We start from the raw sequence: 20,804 nt of genomic DNA on the forward strand, positions 1-20,804 counted from the left end.
AGAAGACACAGAAAGTTATCCAGATGTGCATTTGAGATGAACCTTGCTTTATATAGAATATTGAGAATTTCATACTTTTTTTGCCCAAACTTGCTGAGTAGAAAAAATTGACTGTTCATTATTTTTTAACTTCACGTGCTGTACAGGGTGAGAAAGGCAGAGCCCAATTCACTATCAAGCTCCAGAATTTGTTGCTGTGCATGGAAATAACACAGCTATTACAAATTTAAGGATGAGCTTTTTCAAGAGGAGGTAAGAATGCAGAAAGAGCATGAACTAACATGATATACAGTATGGAGTCAGCAAGAATTATCTGTTATGGCTTTAACATTTTCTGTTTCATCTTTCAGTATTTTTTCCTGTTATATCTGTCATTAGTGAGTGCAGGTCTAGTTGAAACTAAGCTCATTAAAACAATATGGGAGCCCGAATGGGCTAGAATTCAAAAGGTTACTTGGTTGTTCAAGGTCTCAACATCTTCCTTGAAGACTTTCACACCTATCAAGTTAGTAAATGACTGTATCTGTGTTGCCTTAAGCATACAAACATTGGCTTACTAAAATCATTTGCATGGAGTCAGTCTTATAATAAATACTGTAGTCAAGTCACATGTTATTCTTTACTAAGTGTAAACATCCTTAAATAGGTTTATTTAAACATTCGAGTCTAATTCTAGTATTTCTAATTTATTTCAAATTAAACAGTTTCTAAATGGTATGCAAGCTGCACTTTTTTTTTTAAATATGCAGTGTGATGAATATGACTCTCATTGGAAATTTATTTATTTAAATGCTAATTCCCCCAATCGTCTAAATATTAACACTACCATATAAAATATTTAAAATATGTATGATCGAATTTGGTGGCAGATGTACTGACATCGCTGGAAGATACGCAACTATACACTGACTGCTTTGCTGGCCCTGCGCTGTGCTTAGCACTCTCTGCTCTCTTATGGCCAGATCCTCTCTTGTCAAATGTGTTGGCAAATTCACGGGTCATCTGCTGGAGGGCAACACTGATTCAGGGCTCTCCAGACTGTTTTATTAATATAAATGTATCCAATACAACTTCCTATACTTTCCAGTAGGGAGAGATGGATGATGTGGTCAGGGTACCTTCGTCTGTTACAGCAGATAGAGCAAACAGCATGTGACAGATACTAGTCATATCCCAGCTCACTGCAGGAAGATAGTCTGATACTGGTGTGGGGAACATAATTGAAAAAAAAACCCGAAAGGAATGGAAATGACAAGGATAGAACAGAAGAGCATACGAAGGAATAGAACGGAGCAGAACAGAATAGCATAGAATGGAGTAGAACAGAGCAGAACCCAATGAAGGTTACAGCAATTTCATGCTGGCTACTGTGTGGTTGTTGGTCAGACACAGGAGTAAAGCACTGTAAGGAAGACAGTAATTGGCTGTACCCTTTTCCCTCCTGCCCTGCAGCAAGCATAGCTTTGCACTGTTCACAGTATCTCCAAAGATCTAGTTTGTATCCCTATATTTAATAATTTCATCTCGCTTAGATGCTTATATTTTTATTGTCTAAAAGAAACTGAAACAATATTGTCTGTCTCAAGCATCTTTCTGACTTCATTTCTTTTGATGAAAGTCTATTGATTCAGGTGTGTTTGAGTGAACCTGTGACTATATTGCTGAATCAGGGGTCAGCATCACTAAATTAAATGTGAACTGCATGAATGTTTTCCTTATGTAAATAACTTGTGAAGTAGATAATGGTTCTGTTGTTATTTACAAAAAAAAAAAAAAAAGTGAAGGCATAGTATTGTTATCAAGAGATGTGTGCTAGAAAATTTGACTTGTACCTCCTAGATTCCATTTGTCTACTGTCAACCTATACCTGCTGTTAAGCATTAGACACTTAAAAAAAGAGAAAAAGATAACACAAATTATTCACCATTAATTCTTTAAAATGAGTCACTATTAAAAGCTTAATTGTTTGCTGAGAGGGTCCAAATTAGTGGACTTCGCAAGATCAAATAAAATTGAAGATATTTGTCCAAATTAAAATGGAAACATGCATCCAGACTATACCAAATGAACATGTATGCTCCTGTAATAATAATTTTATTATCTTCAGCTTCCAGGCCAGACTTTTAATTATGACCCTTTATATCAGTGAAAACCATGTATTCAGGATTAAAAACCTATTTCTATAACTAGTCTAGTTAAAGACTGTGGTTTGATATATTCTATGCTACAACTTTTATAAAAACCAGAGAACACTTCTAATAACACTTTTCTAATTTCATGGTTCAGTGCACAGTCAGTAAAGATTTAAATAATTCAGAAAGAAAGCCTATTCTGCTTCTTTATTAGAAGTGTGAGTCAGGCAAATTCTTTGACATTTAATAGGTTTTTAACCCTTTTAATAACTTCTTATAATGAAATTTATTGGAGGTTGTTTTAAATAAAGGGTTATTATATTAGAGTGAATAGCAGCTGGTAGTTTTTTATGATTAGTTTTGAGACCTTGGCCCTGTGTGACTCAAAGTATATTAAAACATAAAGTGGAAAATAATGTTAATAGACACCAAATTAACTGTGTATCAAGAAGTATAGAAACTGTATGTAACTGCATTCTTGTCATTATGTGATTGTGCCATAAAATTCTGCAGTCGAATTTTGAGTACATAATTGTTTTAAAGAAGCTTAAAATTACTTACAGGGGCTGTACTGTATAAAACAACCTGAAGTAGTTTAATTTTTAACAGAATGATTTGGGAAAAGATTAGAGTAATAAATTCCATAGGGATTGTTTGGGTCTTTTTTAGTTTTAGAGTTCTTTTTGCATGTGACGTTTTTGCTGTTTAATTTTAAGACTGTTTTCCTAACCAAAAGAAATTTTGAATGATCCTTTCATTTTATCCTGAAAAGGCACTGGTCATAGTATATAAAATACGCTTCTATACAGCACTAAAATATTCCCATTTAATTTGAAACTTAATCTTTCATTATGCAGTTAGCTGATACAAAAGAGAATTATAAAAATGTGTTGATGAAAACACACATCCCTTCCTCTCTTAGGTGGTGCTTTGAGTTATTCCTTTTAATGTGCTTTGAATGGTTCTCTGTGGTTATTTTACATTAACTTTAGCTCTCATAACAAAACTTTCTTTAGCGCTCATTCTTTTATATGAGTACTAAAAGAAGATTTGGTTGCAGATCTGATTTCTAATTTAACTGAATGGAAATAAAGATCTGATACTATGTGTTTCTTTGGGTTTGATCAGCCTTCATCCATGACAGGACATACATACCAGTTGCCAGTTTTATCCACTGTCATCAGTGAATCCTAACTTCTTGACAGTTCTAGGACTTCTAAATATTGGAGTCACTTTATGTTTTTCTCTGGTGTACAAATACAGATGTTTGAGTTATCTCAAGTTTTAAGTTAGCTCACAACATGAAACTGCATGATTTGCTTTTGATACTATTGCTGTTAGCATAGAATCCTAACCACCAACATGTGTTGAATAACCATGAGTTACTTCTGCTTGTTATCAGCATGAACTGAGTGAAAGTTGTCTGAAGAGTGTATTTTTAGACACTTCTTAAAGTTTAAACTTGGCTCTGACTGTATGATGAATATTGCTTGCATTTTGGATCATTAAAAAATAATGAATGTTTCTGGTTTTAATATGTTATTTTCATAGAATAGAATCATAGAATGGTTTGAGTTGAAAGGGACCTTAAAGATCATCTAGTTCCAACCCCCCTGCGATGGGCAGGGACACCTCCCACCAGACCAGGCTGCTCAAGGCCCCATCCAACCCGGCCTTGAACACTTCCACGGAGGGGGCATCACAACATCCATCCCTGGGCAACTCCTTCCCGTGTTTCACCACCCTCATTGTGAAGAATTTCTTCCTAATGTCTAATCTAAATCTTTCCCCTTCCAATTTATAGCCATTCCCCCTCCTCCTATCACCACATGCCCTTGTAATAAGTCCCTCCCCAGCTTTCTTGTAGCCCTCTTCAGATACTGGAAGGTCGCTATAAGGTCTCCCTGGAGCCTTCTCTTCTCCAGGCTGAACACTCTCAACTTTCTCAGCCTGTCCTCATACCAGACGTGCTCCATGTCTGTGATTATCTTTGTAGTCCTCCTCTGGACCTGTTCCAACAGTTCTATATCCTTATGTTAAGGATTCCAGAACTGGACACAATGTTCCAGGTGGGGTATTTTGACCATAAATGGTAGGTATGGTCTCCCAAACAATTCCTTCTATGTATGCCAGCTCTCACTAACCTGCCTGGCAACTGAAAGTTGTCGTTTCTTTTCTTTTGAAACCTTGACTTGTAGAGTCAAGCGATTATGTAGGAATTAATTTTTTTTTCTCTTTTTTTAATGAGCATCTCTGTGTCACTGGAAAACGTCTTGCGGATGTGCATTGGTTTATGGTAGAAGGTAATTAAAACCCTTAAAATAAAACCAGTAAAATTTCTTAGGAAATCTCATTGCTTTTCAGCAGGTGGGCACTAGTGAGGCTAGTGCTGCATCACAATACAGCATTACTTGGGAAAAGACAAATGTTCAGATTTAGTATGGCACAGCTTCTGGCACAAGTTGTCCCAGGAACATAAATAAGAATGTATCTAATCATAGAAACTCCTTCACCCTACCAAAGAATGCCTGTGATGCCTACATGGTAACTAAGATGGGTGATAGCAGTAAAGAAGGAAGCACACTGTGGGTGTCTTCATAGATGGCTTTTAAGATCCTCTGAGTTTTTCTCCCCAGGTCTTTGCTTCAATCAATTGAAACATAGCTTCGTGTGGTATGAAAAACTGTTGCTGTCTGACTTACCTTGACCATTTAGACAAGAAGCAGAGAACTATCAACCACTTCCATAGTGTCCAGCAGGAAAGCTTATAAGAGTTGGATATTAGGAAACGTTTCTTCACAAGAAGAGTTGTCAAACACTGGAACAGGCTATCCAGGGAAGTGGTTGAGTTCCATCCAATGGGTACATGTGGTGCTTGGGGCATGGTTTAGTGGTGGAGTTGGCAGTGCTATGTTAAGGTTTGGACTCAGTGGTCTTAAAGGTAAACTGTTCAACAATTCCATGACTCTGTGAGCTCTCATCTAGTAAAAAACTAAGTAAAAATCACCATAAGACCCTGTGGTAGCAGTAGAAATAATGCTTACTGTGCATTGATATGAATTTGCCTGGGGTAGAGAGAAATGTGTTCTCCACTTGTTTCAGTGAGTAAGCCCTGCATATTTTTCCTTACGTTTTAATGTTTTCGTGTCCAGTTTATAATCCCCATTTTTTTGTGCATATACTTAGACCTGTTATATTTACTTTAATCTGTTAAGGCAACTTTTCTTTTTTCTTTCATTTAATCATAATATTTATTATAGATTAATTTAAATAGAGAGGGACAGTTTGGACTTTTACGGCTTTCAAGAGAGATGTTGCGTCAGTTCTTCGTTCTAACAAGAAAAATAACGTGGGAATTATTTTGCTAAGAACACATTTCTTTAAAAACTGCCTACCTAATGCTTCTTAGAAGAAAATTATTTGCTTCCAAGCCAGCTTCTGGGATGTTAGTTGAGAGTCCTGCAACTTGGCTTCTTATGCATCTTGCATGGGTTAACCAGCTCGTATCAAAAAGAGAGATAATTAGGGATTTTTTTTAATTGTCTATGCTATACCATCTTGAGAGATGAAGGAGTCTTATCTAAATGCTGTGTTAGATAATAATATCTGTATTTTGTGGACTTTGGGGCACAATATGTCAAGAAAGATGATGGTTGTTGGACTTAGTCCAGAAGACAGCAGAAAGAATGATCAGAGGTGTAGAAAACACAGCATATGAAAAAAGTCTTTCAATCTTCAGCTTTAGCTGTTTAGTCTGAAGAAGAAAACACTGAAAGGAAATTCATAATAGCCTTTTAGTGTGTACAACTTTTCTGTAAAGAAGGAGAAAAACATTCCTCACGTCCACTGGGAGTAAAGCAAAAAGTAGTAGGTTTAAATTACAACAAAGGAGATTTAGGTGAGACATTACGGAAAAAAGCCCTTTCCACTGTAAGGATAGTTAAGCACAAGAATTGCCTAAGGAGGTTATGAAGAGGTTAGACAAACATCTGTCAGAAATGATTTAGGTATAGCTAATCCTGCTGTGAGATAAAGTGTTGGACTAAATAACCTTTTGAGGTCCCTTCTAGCACTATTTTCTGTGATTCTGTGATTAGGATACTGTACTCACATTGTCCTGCAGTAAGACGTTTCTGTGCAGGGATGATATCACTATATTCTGCATTGTATTCTTTGTTTTGGTTTTGGTTTTGGTTTAAGCTGATGGGGAGAATGGTGGTCTGATGTTTAAAGCACTCTAAGCTTTATTCTTACTACCTTAGGAGATTTGAGCAGGGCATTGGGAGCTTGTTTCCAGGCACATGAACCTGTTCTGGTTTTGCATTAAACATCTGCCTATTAGAAGGGTTATCAGTACACACCTCAGAATTAGCAGTTTTTACTGTCTTTTAAAATGCAGTCAAACACTCATATGGGTGGATGCTCAGTTTCTGCTTAGAAGTGAAACGCAAACAGGAAAAAAAGTAGCCATGAAAAGAAATGTGGCTTAGCTTCCCTATTAGTAAAATGAAAATAAAACCAGGAATGTTGTAAAGCTGAATATAACACGAGTTGTGAAACATCCTGGAACTGACAGATGGAGAATGATATTTAAGTGCCAGATACTATCATTATTACCTCATCAGAGAGACCATTGAAGGCATCAGTTTAAGACTGTTCTTATCCTCTGTAACACTCAAACTCTTTAACTTTGTTCTTCCACTTGGCATTCTGCCACCCAGCAGGATTTGTATGCAGCTTTGCATTCAGCAAGAGTGTGTTCGCAATACTGCTTCTGCATACTGAATATGGCTCCATCACAGCTACACATTGGTCAGTTTTGTAAAACTCCGTCTGAAAGAACAACGAGTAGGCAGCTTCTGATTTTGAAGTAGTTTTTAAGAAATTGGTCATACTCAGCACGTAATTTTGACAGAGTATGTCTGATTAGAGCCACTATTCTTGCATAGACGAGGTCATCAAGGCATTTGAAACAGGAGCTTATTGTCACGCCACAGCAGTGACCCAAGTGCGTGATTCTCATGGGTGGGACACTTGGTGGTTTGTTGATGCTTTATGAACCTGAAGTTTCACATGCTTTCCTATGTGTAATCTTGTAACTTTTCAGTTATGTGGCTAGATGCCCTTTCTTAGTCAAGGAATGAGCAGTTTTCGTTTTCTTAGATGGTCCCACTTTTTCACTAGGAAAGGGCAGGACTGGAGAAAGCAGGCTCAGTGGTACGTGGCAGGCAAGACAGAAAGCTCATCTGCAGATGCAGAGCAATGTGGATCATCCTTGCTGAGGGCTACAGCTGTCTGCAATGGACTCACACTGTTGTGTTCCCAGGTCACGCTTTTCTCTGCAGGCAGTTCCCATAGCTGAGGCTTTCTGGCTTAGCATCGAGGGAACACTTATTCTTAAACAAGGTGTTTCTGTGCTGCTTATTCCTGGTTTTCTAAAGGTAACCTGATATTCATTTAATTTTAAAAAATCTGAAGACAAGGTGAATCCCTACAAAAAGAAAACTACCATGTTTTTTTTTTCTACTAAACTGCCTCATTTGCAGTCCTCAGAATTTCACTAGTGAAGAGTTCTCTTGCAAATGTGTATATATATGTGTTTTGCACAGTGATACCTACAGTACCAACCAGTTGGTGTCACATTATCTGCAAACACAGTGTCTCTTCAGTGACAGAGCTAAAAAGTGAATACAGACTGTCTAAAAATATGTTATTTAAAGATGACAAACAGAATGTTCTGCAGTATTTATCTGATAATGTCTGAAGCTCATATAAAGAGCTTTTAATAAAGGAGACATCGTTTGAATAATAAGCATATTGTATTTTACTTGGGGAAAAAGTAATTAAAATTACAACCTTTGCCCTGCTTTCTCTGAGGCAGAAGCATTGCAAATTCATTCAGAATACGAACAGAGATGTTAGGTGTTTCAAGTAGTGCTTGTTTCCTTTCCAGGGTTCACAAAATCATTAGAGTATGTATTCTTATGAAAAAGTGGTCGTACTTTTCCAGTGAGGGCGTTTATTTGTCAACCTTCATCTGGCACTGCAAGTTGTCCCCCTATGAAAACCCAAGACACCTGCAAGCAGGGCACCATGGGCTCAGTCCTGCAGGATGATGGACACCTCAAGGAAGGCTCACACCCATGCAGGTGGGGCGAAGGGAGAGCTTTTGGGAGGATTTTGCCTCCCTCTCCCCAGCACAGGAGGGACCATGTGGGTTTCCATCCCTTGCCCACTCACCCCACAGAGCAACTGATGAGCTGCGCTGGCCAAGAGCGCCTGGGGCAGCCCACACTCACGCTCTTTGTTCCTCACTTGCTGGGCAGCCCAAGAGCTGAATCAGGAAAGGAACAGCTGAGCAGCAGTCACAGCTTCATGGGCACCGCTATGCTGGTAGGGGTTGTCTGCTAGAGGCAAAGATAACCATAGTTTTCAAGGCTAATGGGTTTGGTATGGAGGGAAGCTGGTACTGGAGGGAAGAGAACAAGAAGTCAGTAGCAATCTTTAAAATTATAAATGTCTGCCAGGGTTCAAATTTCAGCCTTCAATTGATTTCATACACTGTGCTGTCTCTTCTCCTCTCCTTCAGTGCTGTAGTAGTCATTAAATAAACTTGAACATGTTTGTATCGATAACTTTTTTTTACCAAAAGCCATTAATTTCTAAAGCAATTTAAGTGCAAGTATAATTGTGATGTCACGTTGTCAAAAGCCATTTCAAATACTTTTCAGAAACACATGTAGATATAAAGTGGTAAGTATGCCATAACTAATGGTATTATTAGTTTGATTACCTGCCAACCAGTCAGCTTTACAAAAATCAATCCCCAAGCTCATAAAGTATCTCCCTAAAATTGGTAAATTTTTACACTATCAATAATAAGAGAAAAGATGAAGATATGGGTTTATCTTTTCTTTTTCTGTGTGTTACTGGTTGAAAGGAATCTTACAGATTGCTGTGATATGTAAGAGTATGTGTATGAGAGAGAAGTCATGAGGTTATAGAAGTTATGAGCTATAAAAAGTTTTAAAAAAATCTCAGTGATCTGTAGACAATTCAGATGACAAAGACTGTCAGTAGAATAAATGTTGTTATGTTAATAAATTGAACCATTAACACGTCCTTATCATAATGGAACTTGCACAATGGTAGTTCCTGTCAGATTCCACTTGATACGTACGACATGTTTGTCTGATACATGGAAAGACAACTATATCTATCTCATTTCAGCTCTGAAATGACACTTCAATTTTAAATCACCCACAGCACACCTTAGCCTAAATCTGAGCTTCCATCTAATACTCTTTGCTATTTGTCATGTTTCCGTATGAGTATACTGAAAAGACATTACAGGCAATCTGCTGTAGTGTGTGTGTATAGTACATTTGACCTCTGGACAAGAAAGGAGTTTCATCCTCCAGTGCTTTTAATTCTTATCCTTGCAGAGACTGAATTTGTTGCTTGCATTAAAATAGTATGTCTCGTTAATGCTAAGAAGCGGTGACCCACATAGCACAATGGATTCATTTGTCAATCCCGCAACTTCTGAGCTTTCTGCTCATGTATGTCTTAGCAGCAAATCAACTCAGAAATCACTTAATCAGTCTATCAATGCATTCTTCTTGTCAGTCATCTGTGTCCCGAAAATTCTAGTATCTCATTGGGCAGCACCAGGAGAACTAGATTTGGACCTAATAATAGATGTTCAAACTCTGAAAACTGCAGCTCTCAAATTCACAGCTCACACACACACAAAAGTCTCTAAGAAGAAAAGTAGGATCTGGAAATTGTCTGGAATTTTGAGGGTATTCATGTTCTGATCTGGTTCTAAACTTCAGAGTGCAAACCTGTCCCTGTTTGTTAGCATTTCTGAAATACTGTATGTGCAGTTACAGAAAGCAGTGCCCTTTTGTTCCCCCTACAAAGAAAGAAGCTTTCATTGCTTTTTGCTATTCCTATGGGCTGAGGCTAGACCCTGAATAGTTTATAACACTCAGTGTTATGCAAATGTCAATCATATCCTTACTCTGTTTATTTCCAGCATTTACATGTTTATTTAAGTATTTGCCATTTCTTGTAAGCTTTAAATAGCCAATCAGGCCAACAGAGGTCTAAAGGAACAGAACACTTTATTAGTGATATACTTAATACAGTTTTTTTCCTCTTGTAGATGCAAGATTTACGGAATACAGAAGGAACCCAGTATAGTTCCCATCCTCAGATGGCAACCATGAGGCCAAGGGTTCAACCTGCAGATATTAGGCAGCCAGGAATGATGCAGCACGGGCAGCTGACTACTATTAACCAGTCCCAGCTCAGTGCACAGCTTGGTTTGAATATGGGTGGAAACACTGTTCCTCACAACTCGCCCTCTCCACCCGGAAGCAAATCTGCAACTCCTTCACCATCCAGTTCAGTCCATGAAGATGAAGGAGAAGATAGCTCTAAGGTAGGCTTAGATGCTAGGATTATTTTGTAAATGGTGGATATTTTTAGGATCTGCTAAATGAATCATATGGCCACAGTTATTAAGGTGATACTTGATGGGTGACTGAAGTGAATAAAGGGTTATGAATACACAACTTATAGTTACCAGTCGCCTCTTCAGGCAGCTTGAGTAAATTACATCATTCCTGTTCATGAGAGCAAACTGGAATACTGTAAAATACTAAAAGGATAGCCATTCCTTTAGGACTTTTATATAAAGGTTGAGCTTTCTTACTTGCATAGAAGGGATGTTTGTTCCCAGTTAAAGATCAGGTTACTGCTATAAAAAGTATGAACAGTCTGTACAATATGCTAGTCTCTGCTACTTGGTCACAGAATGAGTAAACAGAACATCATAGCAACCAGAACAGAAAGATCCTCTACGAACTTTAAAAATCTTACCTTGAAAATCTTGCAGACCCATTATGTGTTTATATTTGGGAGCTGCTGATGCTCCAGCATGACATATTTAAGCTTCAGATTAGTACCAGTACAGACATCAAGAAATAATAATTTAAATTATAAACAAGGCATTCATTTAAGGAATAAACATCAATTTATATAGCAGGTTTTGCATGCGAAAAACTTCCCAAACATCTGCAGATGCTGAAAACTTTCCCGAAATACACAAGTATATTATCTTAATTTTGTAGACACAAAAGCTGAGACAAAAAAAGACTGGGATTTAGCACAAAGTCATCCCATAAATCAGGAACAGAGCCTCCTGAATTTGAGAACCTCTTTAGCTCTATTTTCTGATGACTAAAAAATAGCAGTCCTGCTGCGGCAGTCTTTTAGTGTAGTGAAGATGGTGTAACATGGCCATATCATGTGGATAAAAGTTGCAGACTTGTGAAGAAAACATATTGTGAGTCACTGAGGAGGTGTGATCCAGTCAAGAAATGTAAGTCTGATTTGTTTTCAAATTATATTGTTTTTCATGCCTCAAGCTATAAAATAATCATGTAATTTGATACATATGTTTTACTCCATTTTGAATAAATTCTGATTCAAAAGTTTTATTTCAGGACTTTCCCTTGATTTCACAAGCTTTAGGTTTTAAAAATTACTGAATAATTCATACATTGTAAATGAGCACTTCCTTACTGAGAGAGACTTCAGAACACAGCTATGTAAAAATAATTCCAGGCAGCCTTTACTTTTTCAGAATAATTTATTTGCTACTCCTGTTGCTTTGCTAATATTTTTACATATATTGGTGGGATCATGCAAGATGCTCTAAACTTCTGGAGATAACATCTAGTCAAATAATTAAAATATCCTTTCTACTTCTACAAAATATTTCAGCCATTTAACCCATATTTTTTCATGTACTACAGCACTTCATGCTAGCAAAAGTGTGGTTTCATGCAGACAGGACTCATCTGAAGTTAATGTTTTCAATTAAGAAATACTAAGCGCTGAACTCCAAGTAAAACTTTGTCCTTTCTTTGTGGAAGACAGTTTAAATAGTGTTCAACTTTTTAACAAGCCATGTTATTTTGGAGAACTCTGTTTAAAAGTCTCTTATGTGCAGTCTAAGCAGAAAAAGATGAGAAAAGGCACAATACACACACAAAATGAAGACAAATACTTCAGTATGCTGAAGTTGATACATTGCTTTAAAATATTTTGGTATTTATAATTTCTCTGCTAAAAGAAGTTTTTTAAATGATGTTGAACTTGGGTAATAATAATAGAGCGCTTAAATTAGTCTCCAGCTAGTAGGGATGATAATGTGAGCATGCCAGGGGCAGATTATGCCATACTTGTCTTCTGTGGGATTTCTTAGGTCTTCCTGAAAGTACCTGAATTTAGCCACCATCAGAGAGGGCAGTGGGCTGGCACGCCTGATCCGATGCAATGGTTCTGCTGTAGTTCCCTCCTTAACAGAAGGGAGTTTGAATAATCAGTGTAAGAAGCAAGTGTATTGTTATAGTTTAGAATTTAAACCCCTCCACTGTGCATCTTTCTGTCAACACTGGTCTTCCTGGGAACTGCCAATGGATGGATACAGATACCTAGCATAAGCCAGCTTTCTGTGGAGATCCTTTTCCCCAGCCACAACAGTATCAAATTTTCTGAGCTGCTTTGGAGGCTTCTTCTCCCTCCAAAAATCCCTCTTCCCATGAAAGACAGCACTGGATGGGGACAGCAAGAGACAGAGCAGTTGTTCTCTCTCTTGTAAGAAAGAACCTCTTATACCTGAATTTTGCTTTAATTTTTTAGCAAATTAACTTTGCTAAATTTGGCATTTTCTCTTTGTTTTATAAACTGTCATGTAGATGTGTGGTATTACTTAACAGATCAGGGCCAGAGCTCACTTTTCAGTCCTTCAGTAGAACTGTATGTGTTACAGTCACGTAGTAGTCAATAAGACGTTCCTACCATGAGGACTGTGTAAAAAGCAACTGAATTCACCATTTAAATATTAGCAACAGTGACGTTCTTCCTATTTAACCAGCAGGAGAAGATGTTTATTTATGTACCAACATTGATCATAAAGACAAAGTACATTTTCAAATGGAAAATCACCTCAGTGCCAGATGAGCTTCCTTAGTTTATACCAGCTGAACACTCAGCCTTACGTATGAAAGAGAAGCCACTGGTTCTTTGATAGCAGATTTAGAAGAGAAAAGCTTAATGACAATACCTATTTCTAGCTAGAGAAAAAAATACAGAAATCTCAGTGTCCTTTTCATGTTTGCATGAATTTATGGCAAGAGAATGATAGAAGGTATGAACAAATATGTACATTGTATATATTTGGACTAGAAATATTATTGTATTCCTAGTGAACCACTGATATCCGTGCATGGAGGAAATGACCATTTCAGTTTAATGTACATCTTACAAATGCCAGTAATAAGAAAACTTTACAAATTGATGTAATTTTTCATGTACTGAGCTTCTTGAATGTTCATTTGGTGGTAAATATTCAAATTGTTGTAAGCCTTATCCAATGTACACAGAACTAATGGCAGCAGCTGCTATATATTTTTTGGTAATACTCATTCTCCTAGAGGATCTTTCATGTAGCCCTTCTGGACTTCAAATGTCGTATGTTCCCATGCACAAGAAAGGGAAAAGATCAGCATTGAAGAGGGCTCTCTTTACACACGCTGCTGCTCTAAAAGCAAGACAGCTGAGGTTGCTTGACTATAAGATCAGTGACAACAGTAGCATAATTAGAGTCAGAAAGCTGCTATGTCCATGGAAATATGAAATGTAGTCTGAGACCAAGGATATTGTTTCTGCAAGTGTTGTACATCCCTAAGTGTCCTTGATTCTTCTAGCCATAATATGCAGGACTATGGTTAGAAAAAGAAAAAAGGGAGAACCTAAAAATTAATAGTTGTAACTAACTATAAAAGCGTCCTAAACAGATTGGCCGCTTACTACCTCCTTTATTCTGACTACCTCAACATGGGAATATTACTTTTATGTAATTCTTGTCATAATTTATACACTTAGACTGTTAAACATGTATTCGGTTATTGCCAAGCATAATTGTGAGCTGCTGGAAGCATTACAGGTTTGCAAATATGTATTTCTTCATAGATGGATGACAGGGTTTTCTTCCATGCTCATTTGAATATCACTTATGAGAGAATTTCAAAGAAGGTATTTTAGAAGGAAGATAGTGAGAGGACTGCAAGTAGCAAGAATTAACTAACAGAAATACGATTACTAAAGAACTGCAGCATATTCTCTTTATGTGGTAGAGGTTTTACAATATTTACTTTATATGATAAGAGTTATAAGTAGAATTCTATGTTGTCTGTTCAGCCTATTATGCAGATGGTGCTTGATTAAAATCTATTTTAAACTGCAGCGATTACTGGAAGATAGTGTGCGTAAAACAGCTCTTCTAGCTCCATTAAAGGCTTTGGTACTATTGGAGTTTATTTTAAATATGCTTATAGACATTTTCCAGCTTCTCAAGGGACATTTAGATATCAACGATGTGCCTTACTTGATAGTTTTAAATCCTACACTAGATATTCTTGTGATCTATTATGTGTGCAACATGGTTAATGTACACTTTTTTAAAGTGAAAGATTATTGCTTTCTTGTGATAAATAAGTTAAATACATCACCATAATTAAGCAATAAGCCATGACAGGAGGTGGATTACCATGAGCTAACTACACCTCTAGGGATTTTGAGGCATAAGTCTATGCCTAGCAGAATATATATGGTTTTTATTTTATTTCCCATCTGTCTCTGCTTTGGTGGTTAGAAGTGGAGTCTATGGAGCTGATAGACTGATGGGAGCATAAGGTAGGCCATCATCTCAGCCATTTGCAAGGTTATTACTACTAGAATTCTGGAATTCTTTTTATTTCGTTATTTTCATACAAGACAAACAGAATTTCCCCTGTGAGTACTCTCTTTTTAACAGTGGGGTTTTGAAGTCTCTTGATCAATCAGGTTGAAGAATAAGATTTTAGAACTGTTTTCAGAACAACTTACCAGAAGACATCTTACGCAAGTTTCTGCAGCATATCATCTAGCTTAAGGACAGTTGGAATAATGTAGTATCCTAATACAGAACTTTTAAATCTTATTGGTTCAAAGTTAATCTGAAAAGAGGAAAACTTTAACAGATAATAGAGGTAAAATTTAAGCTGCAGCCCAAATTATTGTAAAGCCACCTCACTAACAGAGTTTTCACAGAAGTGTCTGAAGAGTTTAGACTGATATTGCCAAATTAACTAGGGAGCTCTAGTTAATTACCATGTAGCTGGTAGTTTTGTGTAACCTGTAGAATGAAATAGTAGCAAGAGACTAAAAGTTGGATAATTTAATAACAGATAGCACATTACTTCTTTTTTTGTATTTTCCAAAATGCTGCCAACAGGCTCCATGTCCATTAGCCTTATATTAAAGATGCCTCTATTGTAACATAACGCTCAAGAAATAAACAACTTCATTTTCAAATTGTGGTCATCACTCTTGCTGTGCTTAGTGAGCCACAGAGAACCAAGTTGGTCACTGTAGTCACCTGGGCCTTTTTAAACTCTACACAGTGATGCATATGGGGAAAAAAAAAGAGTTCTTTGCTCAAAAGGAGATTTTTCAGCCACTTTTCTCAGTGGTTCCACAGATTGCAACAGCTGTATTCTCCTCTGTCACTTGATCTGCATTATTAAAAAGCAATAATACAAGGATTTTGTAATCCTACCAGATCCTTAGCCTCTAACAGACCTTTTATATTCTTGATCTTCTCATACTTCAAAACACTTATGATGCTCAGCATTCTGGCTATGCCAACAACAGAAAAAAAACTTTGAGCCCTCTGGTAAGACCACACACTGTTGCTACAGGTATAGTGAATTAAAAGATCGTATCAAGAGAGGCTGGTTTGCTGTGGTGCTCCAAGCCATTGAAGGATCAGAACAGCGTCCCTTTGTGTGTTTGTAAATCACCTGGGAAAGTAGGATGGTTTGGTAACTAGGGTCTCTGAGCTAGTCAGTTACAATGCGTAGTTGCATTTAACAAATTTGCACAAATGCTCACGTGCTGTTTTTTTCAGGTGGTGCACAAGTAATGCACATTCTTCATGTACTCTTTCACTGCTTTCTCCAAACCATTTGCTTTTACGTGAGCAGAGGATAAAAACTGTGTAGCTAAATCCAGATAGATCTGAACTGATCCTCCAAAGGGGTCTAAACTGTGTGTATCAGTAAAGCCTTGTTTCTTTGGATTTTAATTAGAATATGTGCAAAAGAAGTTCTGTAACCTGAATTGTTTTATTCATAAGCATATTTCCTTTAAATTCCCTAGAAGGTGTCCCAGCAGTTGCAGTAGAAAATTATTTGAAAACTAGTCTAGGGTAGTTCTGGGAAAGGGGGAAGATAAGGAAAAGGTAGAAATGACAGTCTTCCTGCTGTCTGCAGGTGGTTCATGTGGTTAAATTGGTGGTCGGGCTATAATGAAACTCATTTCATTTGAATTTACTGATTACATGCATGTTGTAGCTATTAACAGTAAAGCTTAGAAGAGGTAAAAAGATGACCAGATGAAGTATAAATGAGATTATAACAATTATATGAAAACGAAATATAAATCTGGAATACTTATGAATTTTATAGTTGTGACTAAGTCAGATGGTGTCAACATTTGAAAGATCAAAAATGGCAACTGAATTTCCATATTTGCCTGTGAAATCCAAAATCTCTGTATCACAGAAGCTGTAGCGGTGGATGGACTGAATTAAGTTGGCTTTTTTATAGTTCTTTTCTAATTTTATGTTACAGGTCAATGGTGGAGAGAAGAGACCTGCTTCAGACATGGGAAAGAAACCCAAAACTCCCAAAAAGAAGAAGAAGAAGGACCCAAATGAGCCACAGAAGCCTGTGTCTGCCTATGCATTATTCTTTCGAGATACTCAAGCAGCCATCAAGGGCCAAAACCCCAATGCTACTTTTGGTGAAGTCTCTAAAATTGTAGCTTCAATGTGGGACGGCTTAGGAGAAGAACAAAAACAGGTACAAAATGTGTTGCAGCTCTTAGGTTTTGTTTCAGGAAAGAGTTATCAGGGTCATCTAAGCACTGTAGGCAGCTTCTTTTGTTTGCCGGGTTGAAACTTGAGTATGTGCCCTCTCAGGAACCTGATTTAAAGTGACTGAGATGAGGAGAATATTGTTTCTTTTTTTTCAGAATTAAATGACTAAAAGAGATTATTTTTAGTTTTGGGGTGTGACACAAGCTTTAGAATTATATTTAGGATTGGTTTATGCTGAATTTGTTGACCCTAAGATTTTATGATGGCATTGCCCTGTCTAAGACAGTGTGGTGTAGGCAGACCGTGCTGCCAATATATATATATATATTATATCTGTGCAGTGGGACCTGGCATATATCTGGTTCCTAGTTGCAGATGTTTTGCTGCCCCATGATGCTAGAAGGGGAGCCAGTCTCACATCTTCTTCTGACCTGCCTGGTTTTTTGAAAGGAATTACAGATATGTTAAACCAAAGAGATCTAGGGTGGACCCTGGCAAATTGATGGTATTCTAGACTGGGTAGATAAAGAAATGGGAGCTTAAAGAAGGAAGCAGACATAGAGGGAAAGGGTATGCTGAGTGAGAGTTCTGTTCACCACAGGAGACCTGAGTGGGGGTTGATGTCAGAATAGACAGAGGAAAAGTAATGGAACAAAACTGCATCCCATTCATTACACAATTATAATTAATAAGACTAAGAATTAAAAGGAAAATATCACTATGATTTTTTTTGGAGGGAAAATCACTTGGAATTCAAGAAAAAGATTTCTGCTACTAATAACTGGATGGTGTAGGTACATCTAGATCCCTTTTAAAGATAACAGTGTAACAAAGCATCAAGATTTGGCACTCACAACTAAAAAAAAAAAAAGCTTATTCTGTCTAGTATCTGCTGGATAAGGTCAGCATTTGGAAGGTTTAGCTGGAGGAAAAGTAACTTTCTGAACACGGGGGTCAGAGAATTCACTTGGCCTGGCACATTAGGGTTATTTTGTTCTGTTTTCTCTTCCTTCTGCCTTTTTTAATATGTCCAGCAAAGGCCAAGGTTATGTCCTCAATCTGACAGGTTGTTTAGACTTTCCTAGTACAGCAGTTCTCTTGTAGTCAAGCATTACTTTTTGGGACCATGATGATGCATGTTCACTTTTGACTCAGAAAAAAATACTGACTATGCTTTTAGTTAAGTTCTCAAGCAAAAGGTTTTGATGCCATTCCTCCTTGTCCTGCATACCTGCCTAGAATCAATCCCCGTGTTGAAATCTGCACAACTAAACACATACCTCGGGAGTGCTCGAAGTAGTTAGATCTGTATCTTGGACCCATCTCAGGTGCTTGTGGGATTGTGGATCCAAATTTTCCAGAAATGGTGAAAGGCAGAGACCTGGTCTTGTCAAGAGTTTGTTAATCTCTTTCATCTCATGTTTCCACTTATGACACCAATAAAGATCTTCTGCTTGGTTTTCTCCACCATTTCTCATACTCAGTCTTAATTTGTCACTGTAACAGTGGTGCAGTTTTTCCTTCATAATATTTGCTCCACTTACAAAGCAGAAAACCTGACTTCGTGAATAATAGTGCAAGACCACATAATGGAGCTAAAACTAAAAGACTATAAAATGCACTTTTCCTTTGAACTTGTAGTAGTACCAGCAGAAAATGGAAGTTTTGCCATAGAATCCTGTTTAAGCACAGCACATAAAACCCTAAAATTTCCAGCTTTACCTTTGATTTCCTAGTCATGGTAGAAGGCAATAACTGAGTAAGTCCTGCACTGGAACAGCAATTTATTTTCCTTATCACTGTTGTCCTTATTTTAAGTTGGAACACAGCAGAATGATTTGTTATGGAATGCACATTACACATCCATGAAAGCATAGCTGCAACTAGATTTTTAAGACAGTTATTCCAAGAGTTTGAGGCAGCATATCTTTGTTGCTCTTTGACTCATTTTATCTATTCATTATCATCTATTAAGCACATTGCTAAAACTCCAGGCCCAGTGTCTTTCTAATCTAGCACTGTACAAAAAGAATAAAAGATAGTCCCTATTTAGAAAAATTGGCAATCCTATTTTCTAGAATAAATTTAAACTCATTCTTTATTCCATTAGGGATCTAATAGTACAAAGTAATGATTACAAGACATCTTAACTGACTAGATAGTCTGTATTTTAAAGGCCTAATTTTTCAGATCCAGAGCATTAGTAACTCTTATGAAACCTATGTCTCTAGTAGGAAAATTGGACTCTAAAAATACAAATGATTAATGTAGCATTTGGAATTTGGCATTGAAGAAGCTTCAGAAATTCAAAAATAGTTCAATAAAGAAACAATAACATCATTAGAGGGATACTTTATTGATGAAATATACTTGCTGAAAAGCATTCAATTATCATAAAGCTTCTGGCTTTTATGTTTTGGAAGCTAATGCTTATTCTGGAATTTAAATAGTTATGTTTCCAAATTGCGTTTCCTGAATTTGAGCCTTTTACTATTTAAACGGAAAATACAAATTAATCAGAATATAGAACATAATGCAGCTATTGAGAAAGAAGAATAACCTCATGTTTTCATGCCAAAATGAAATCTTCTTTGTTCCTATGACCTGAGCCAGCTTTTTCTGAAATGCATAGAATTCTTCTTGTTTATTTGTGAAGACTGACCACAGAATAAAAAAAGGTATTGAAACTCAGTACTGTAACGACTTAAGGCAGTATATGTATGTCCAAGCCTTCGCAAAAAAAAAAAAAATTGATAACCTGACATAGTAGAGTGTAGCTTGAAAGGGATTGCAAAGAGCTACATAGATTTTTCAAACTGTGAAGAAACCAGGAAAATGTTATTTGAGAAAATAGGATTTGAATGACAAAAAAATGAAACATTATTATGAACTAGATGATGGTGGATGCCTCACTAGGGGGAGTTATACTTAAAATGTATCACAATCTGATGCTCTTACTGTGAAAATACTGCAATTTATTAGATAAAAGCAGATACCAGTATACTTCCACTCTCATTTTACCATATGAAGACATTTGCATTTATGGGTCTTATGCTATAACTGTTCTGATTAATTTCTGAGTGTACAAGGGCTATCTGCAAACATTGCTGCTTTGTGTCTGTGTTTGGTTTGTCTAAACCTATCTACACAGAGGGGTCTAGAAATTGAAGGGACTTTAGTAGTCATGGTGGACTTTTTATGGTTTGTTCTCAAATTCTGATTCATTTTTCACTGTAAGTGTTTTCTAAAACTGTTCAGATTAATAAACCTGTGAATGGAAAGCAACTGTCGCAGCAGTGTGTTAGGGTACATTCTCTTCAGTTCTGTAGTCGTAGCACAGGGATATTTTCAGTGGCTTTTTCAGTTCCTCTCTTACAGTCACAAACATTGTTTTCTCCTTAGGTGGTACTATACTCCTGTGCATCCCATTTTATAGCTTATTTATTTACATCATTGCCCTTTGCGCAAATTTTTACTGCAAAGGGGAGAAAAACAGCCCCCAGGGAAGAGGGTTCAGCATACTAAATGGTTGGGTCTCTGCCTTTCAGACAGAGCACTGGTTTAAACTGGGTAAACAGGCTACTGAGGTCATTTTCTGTCCTTAGATGAAAAAGGAAAGTCATTTTAAATCAGTACCAGATGTGTATGTACTAAATGAACCTTAAGTTTCTAAT

At 37.0% G+C, this 20,804-nt stretch overlaps 1 protein-coding gene across 4 annotated transcripts in view; it reads left to right on the forward strand.

Annotated features, from left to right (window-relative positions):
• The window catches only part of TOX (thymocyte selection associated high mobility group box), a 228,668-nt gene that overhangs the window by 172,003 nt on the left and 35,861 nt on the right, over window positions 1-20,804 (forward strand). For all 4 annotated transcript variants that reach the window (XM_009563281.2, XM_054060531.1, XM_054060532.1 and 1 more), the window contains 2 exons: window positions 10,303-10,581; window positions 16,883-17,113. In XM_009563281.2, the coding sequence (XP_009561576.1) occupies window positions 10,303-10,581; window positions 16,883-17,113 (510 nt within the window). The remainder of the gene's footprint in view (window positions 1-10,302; window positions 10,582-16,882; window positions 17,114-20,804) is intronic.

Source organism: Cuculus canorus, chromosome 2 (assembly GCF_017976375.1).
Source record: "Cuculus canorus isolate bCucCan1 chromosome 2, bCucCan1.pri, whole genome shotgun sequence".
NCBI classification, from domain to species: domain Eukaryota; kingdom Metazoa; phylum Chordata; class Aves; order Cuculiformes; family Cuculidae; genus Cuculus; species Cuculus canorus.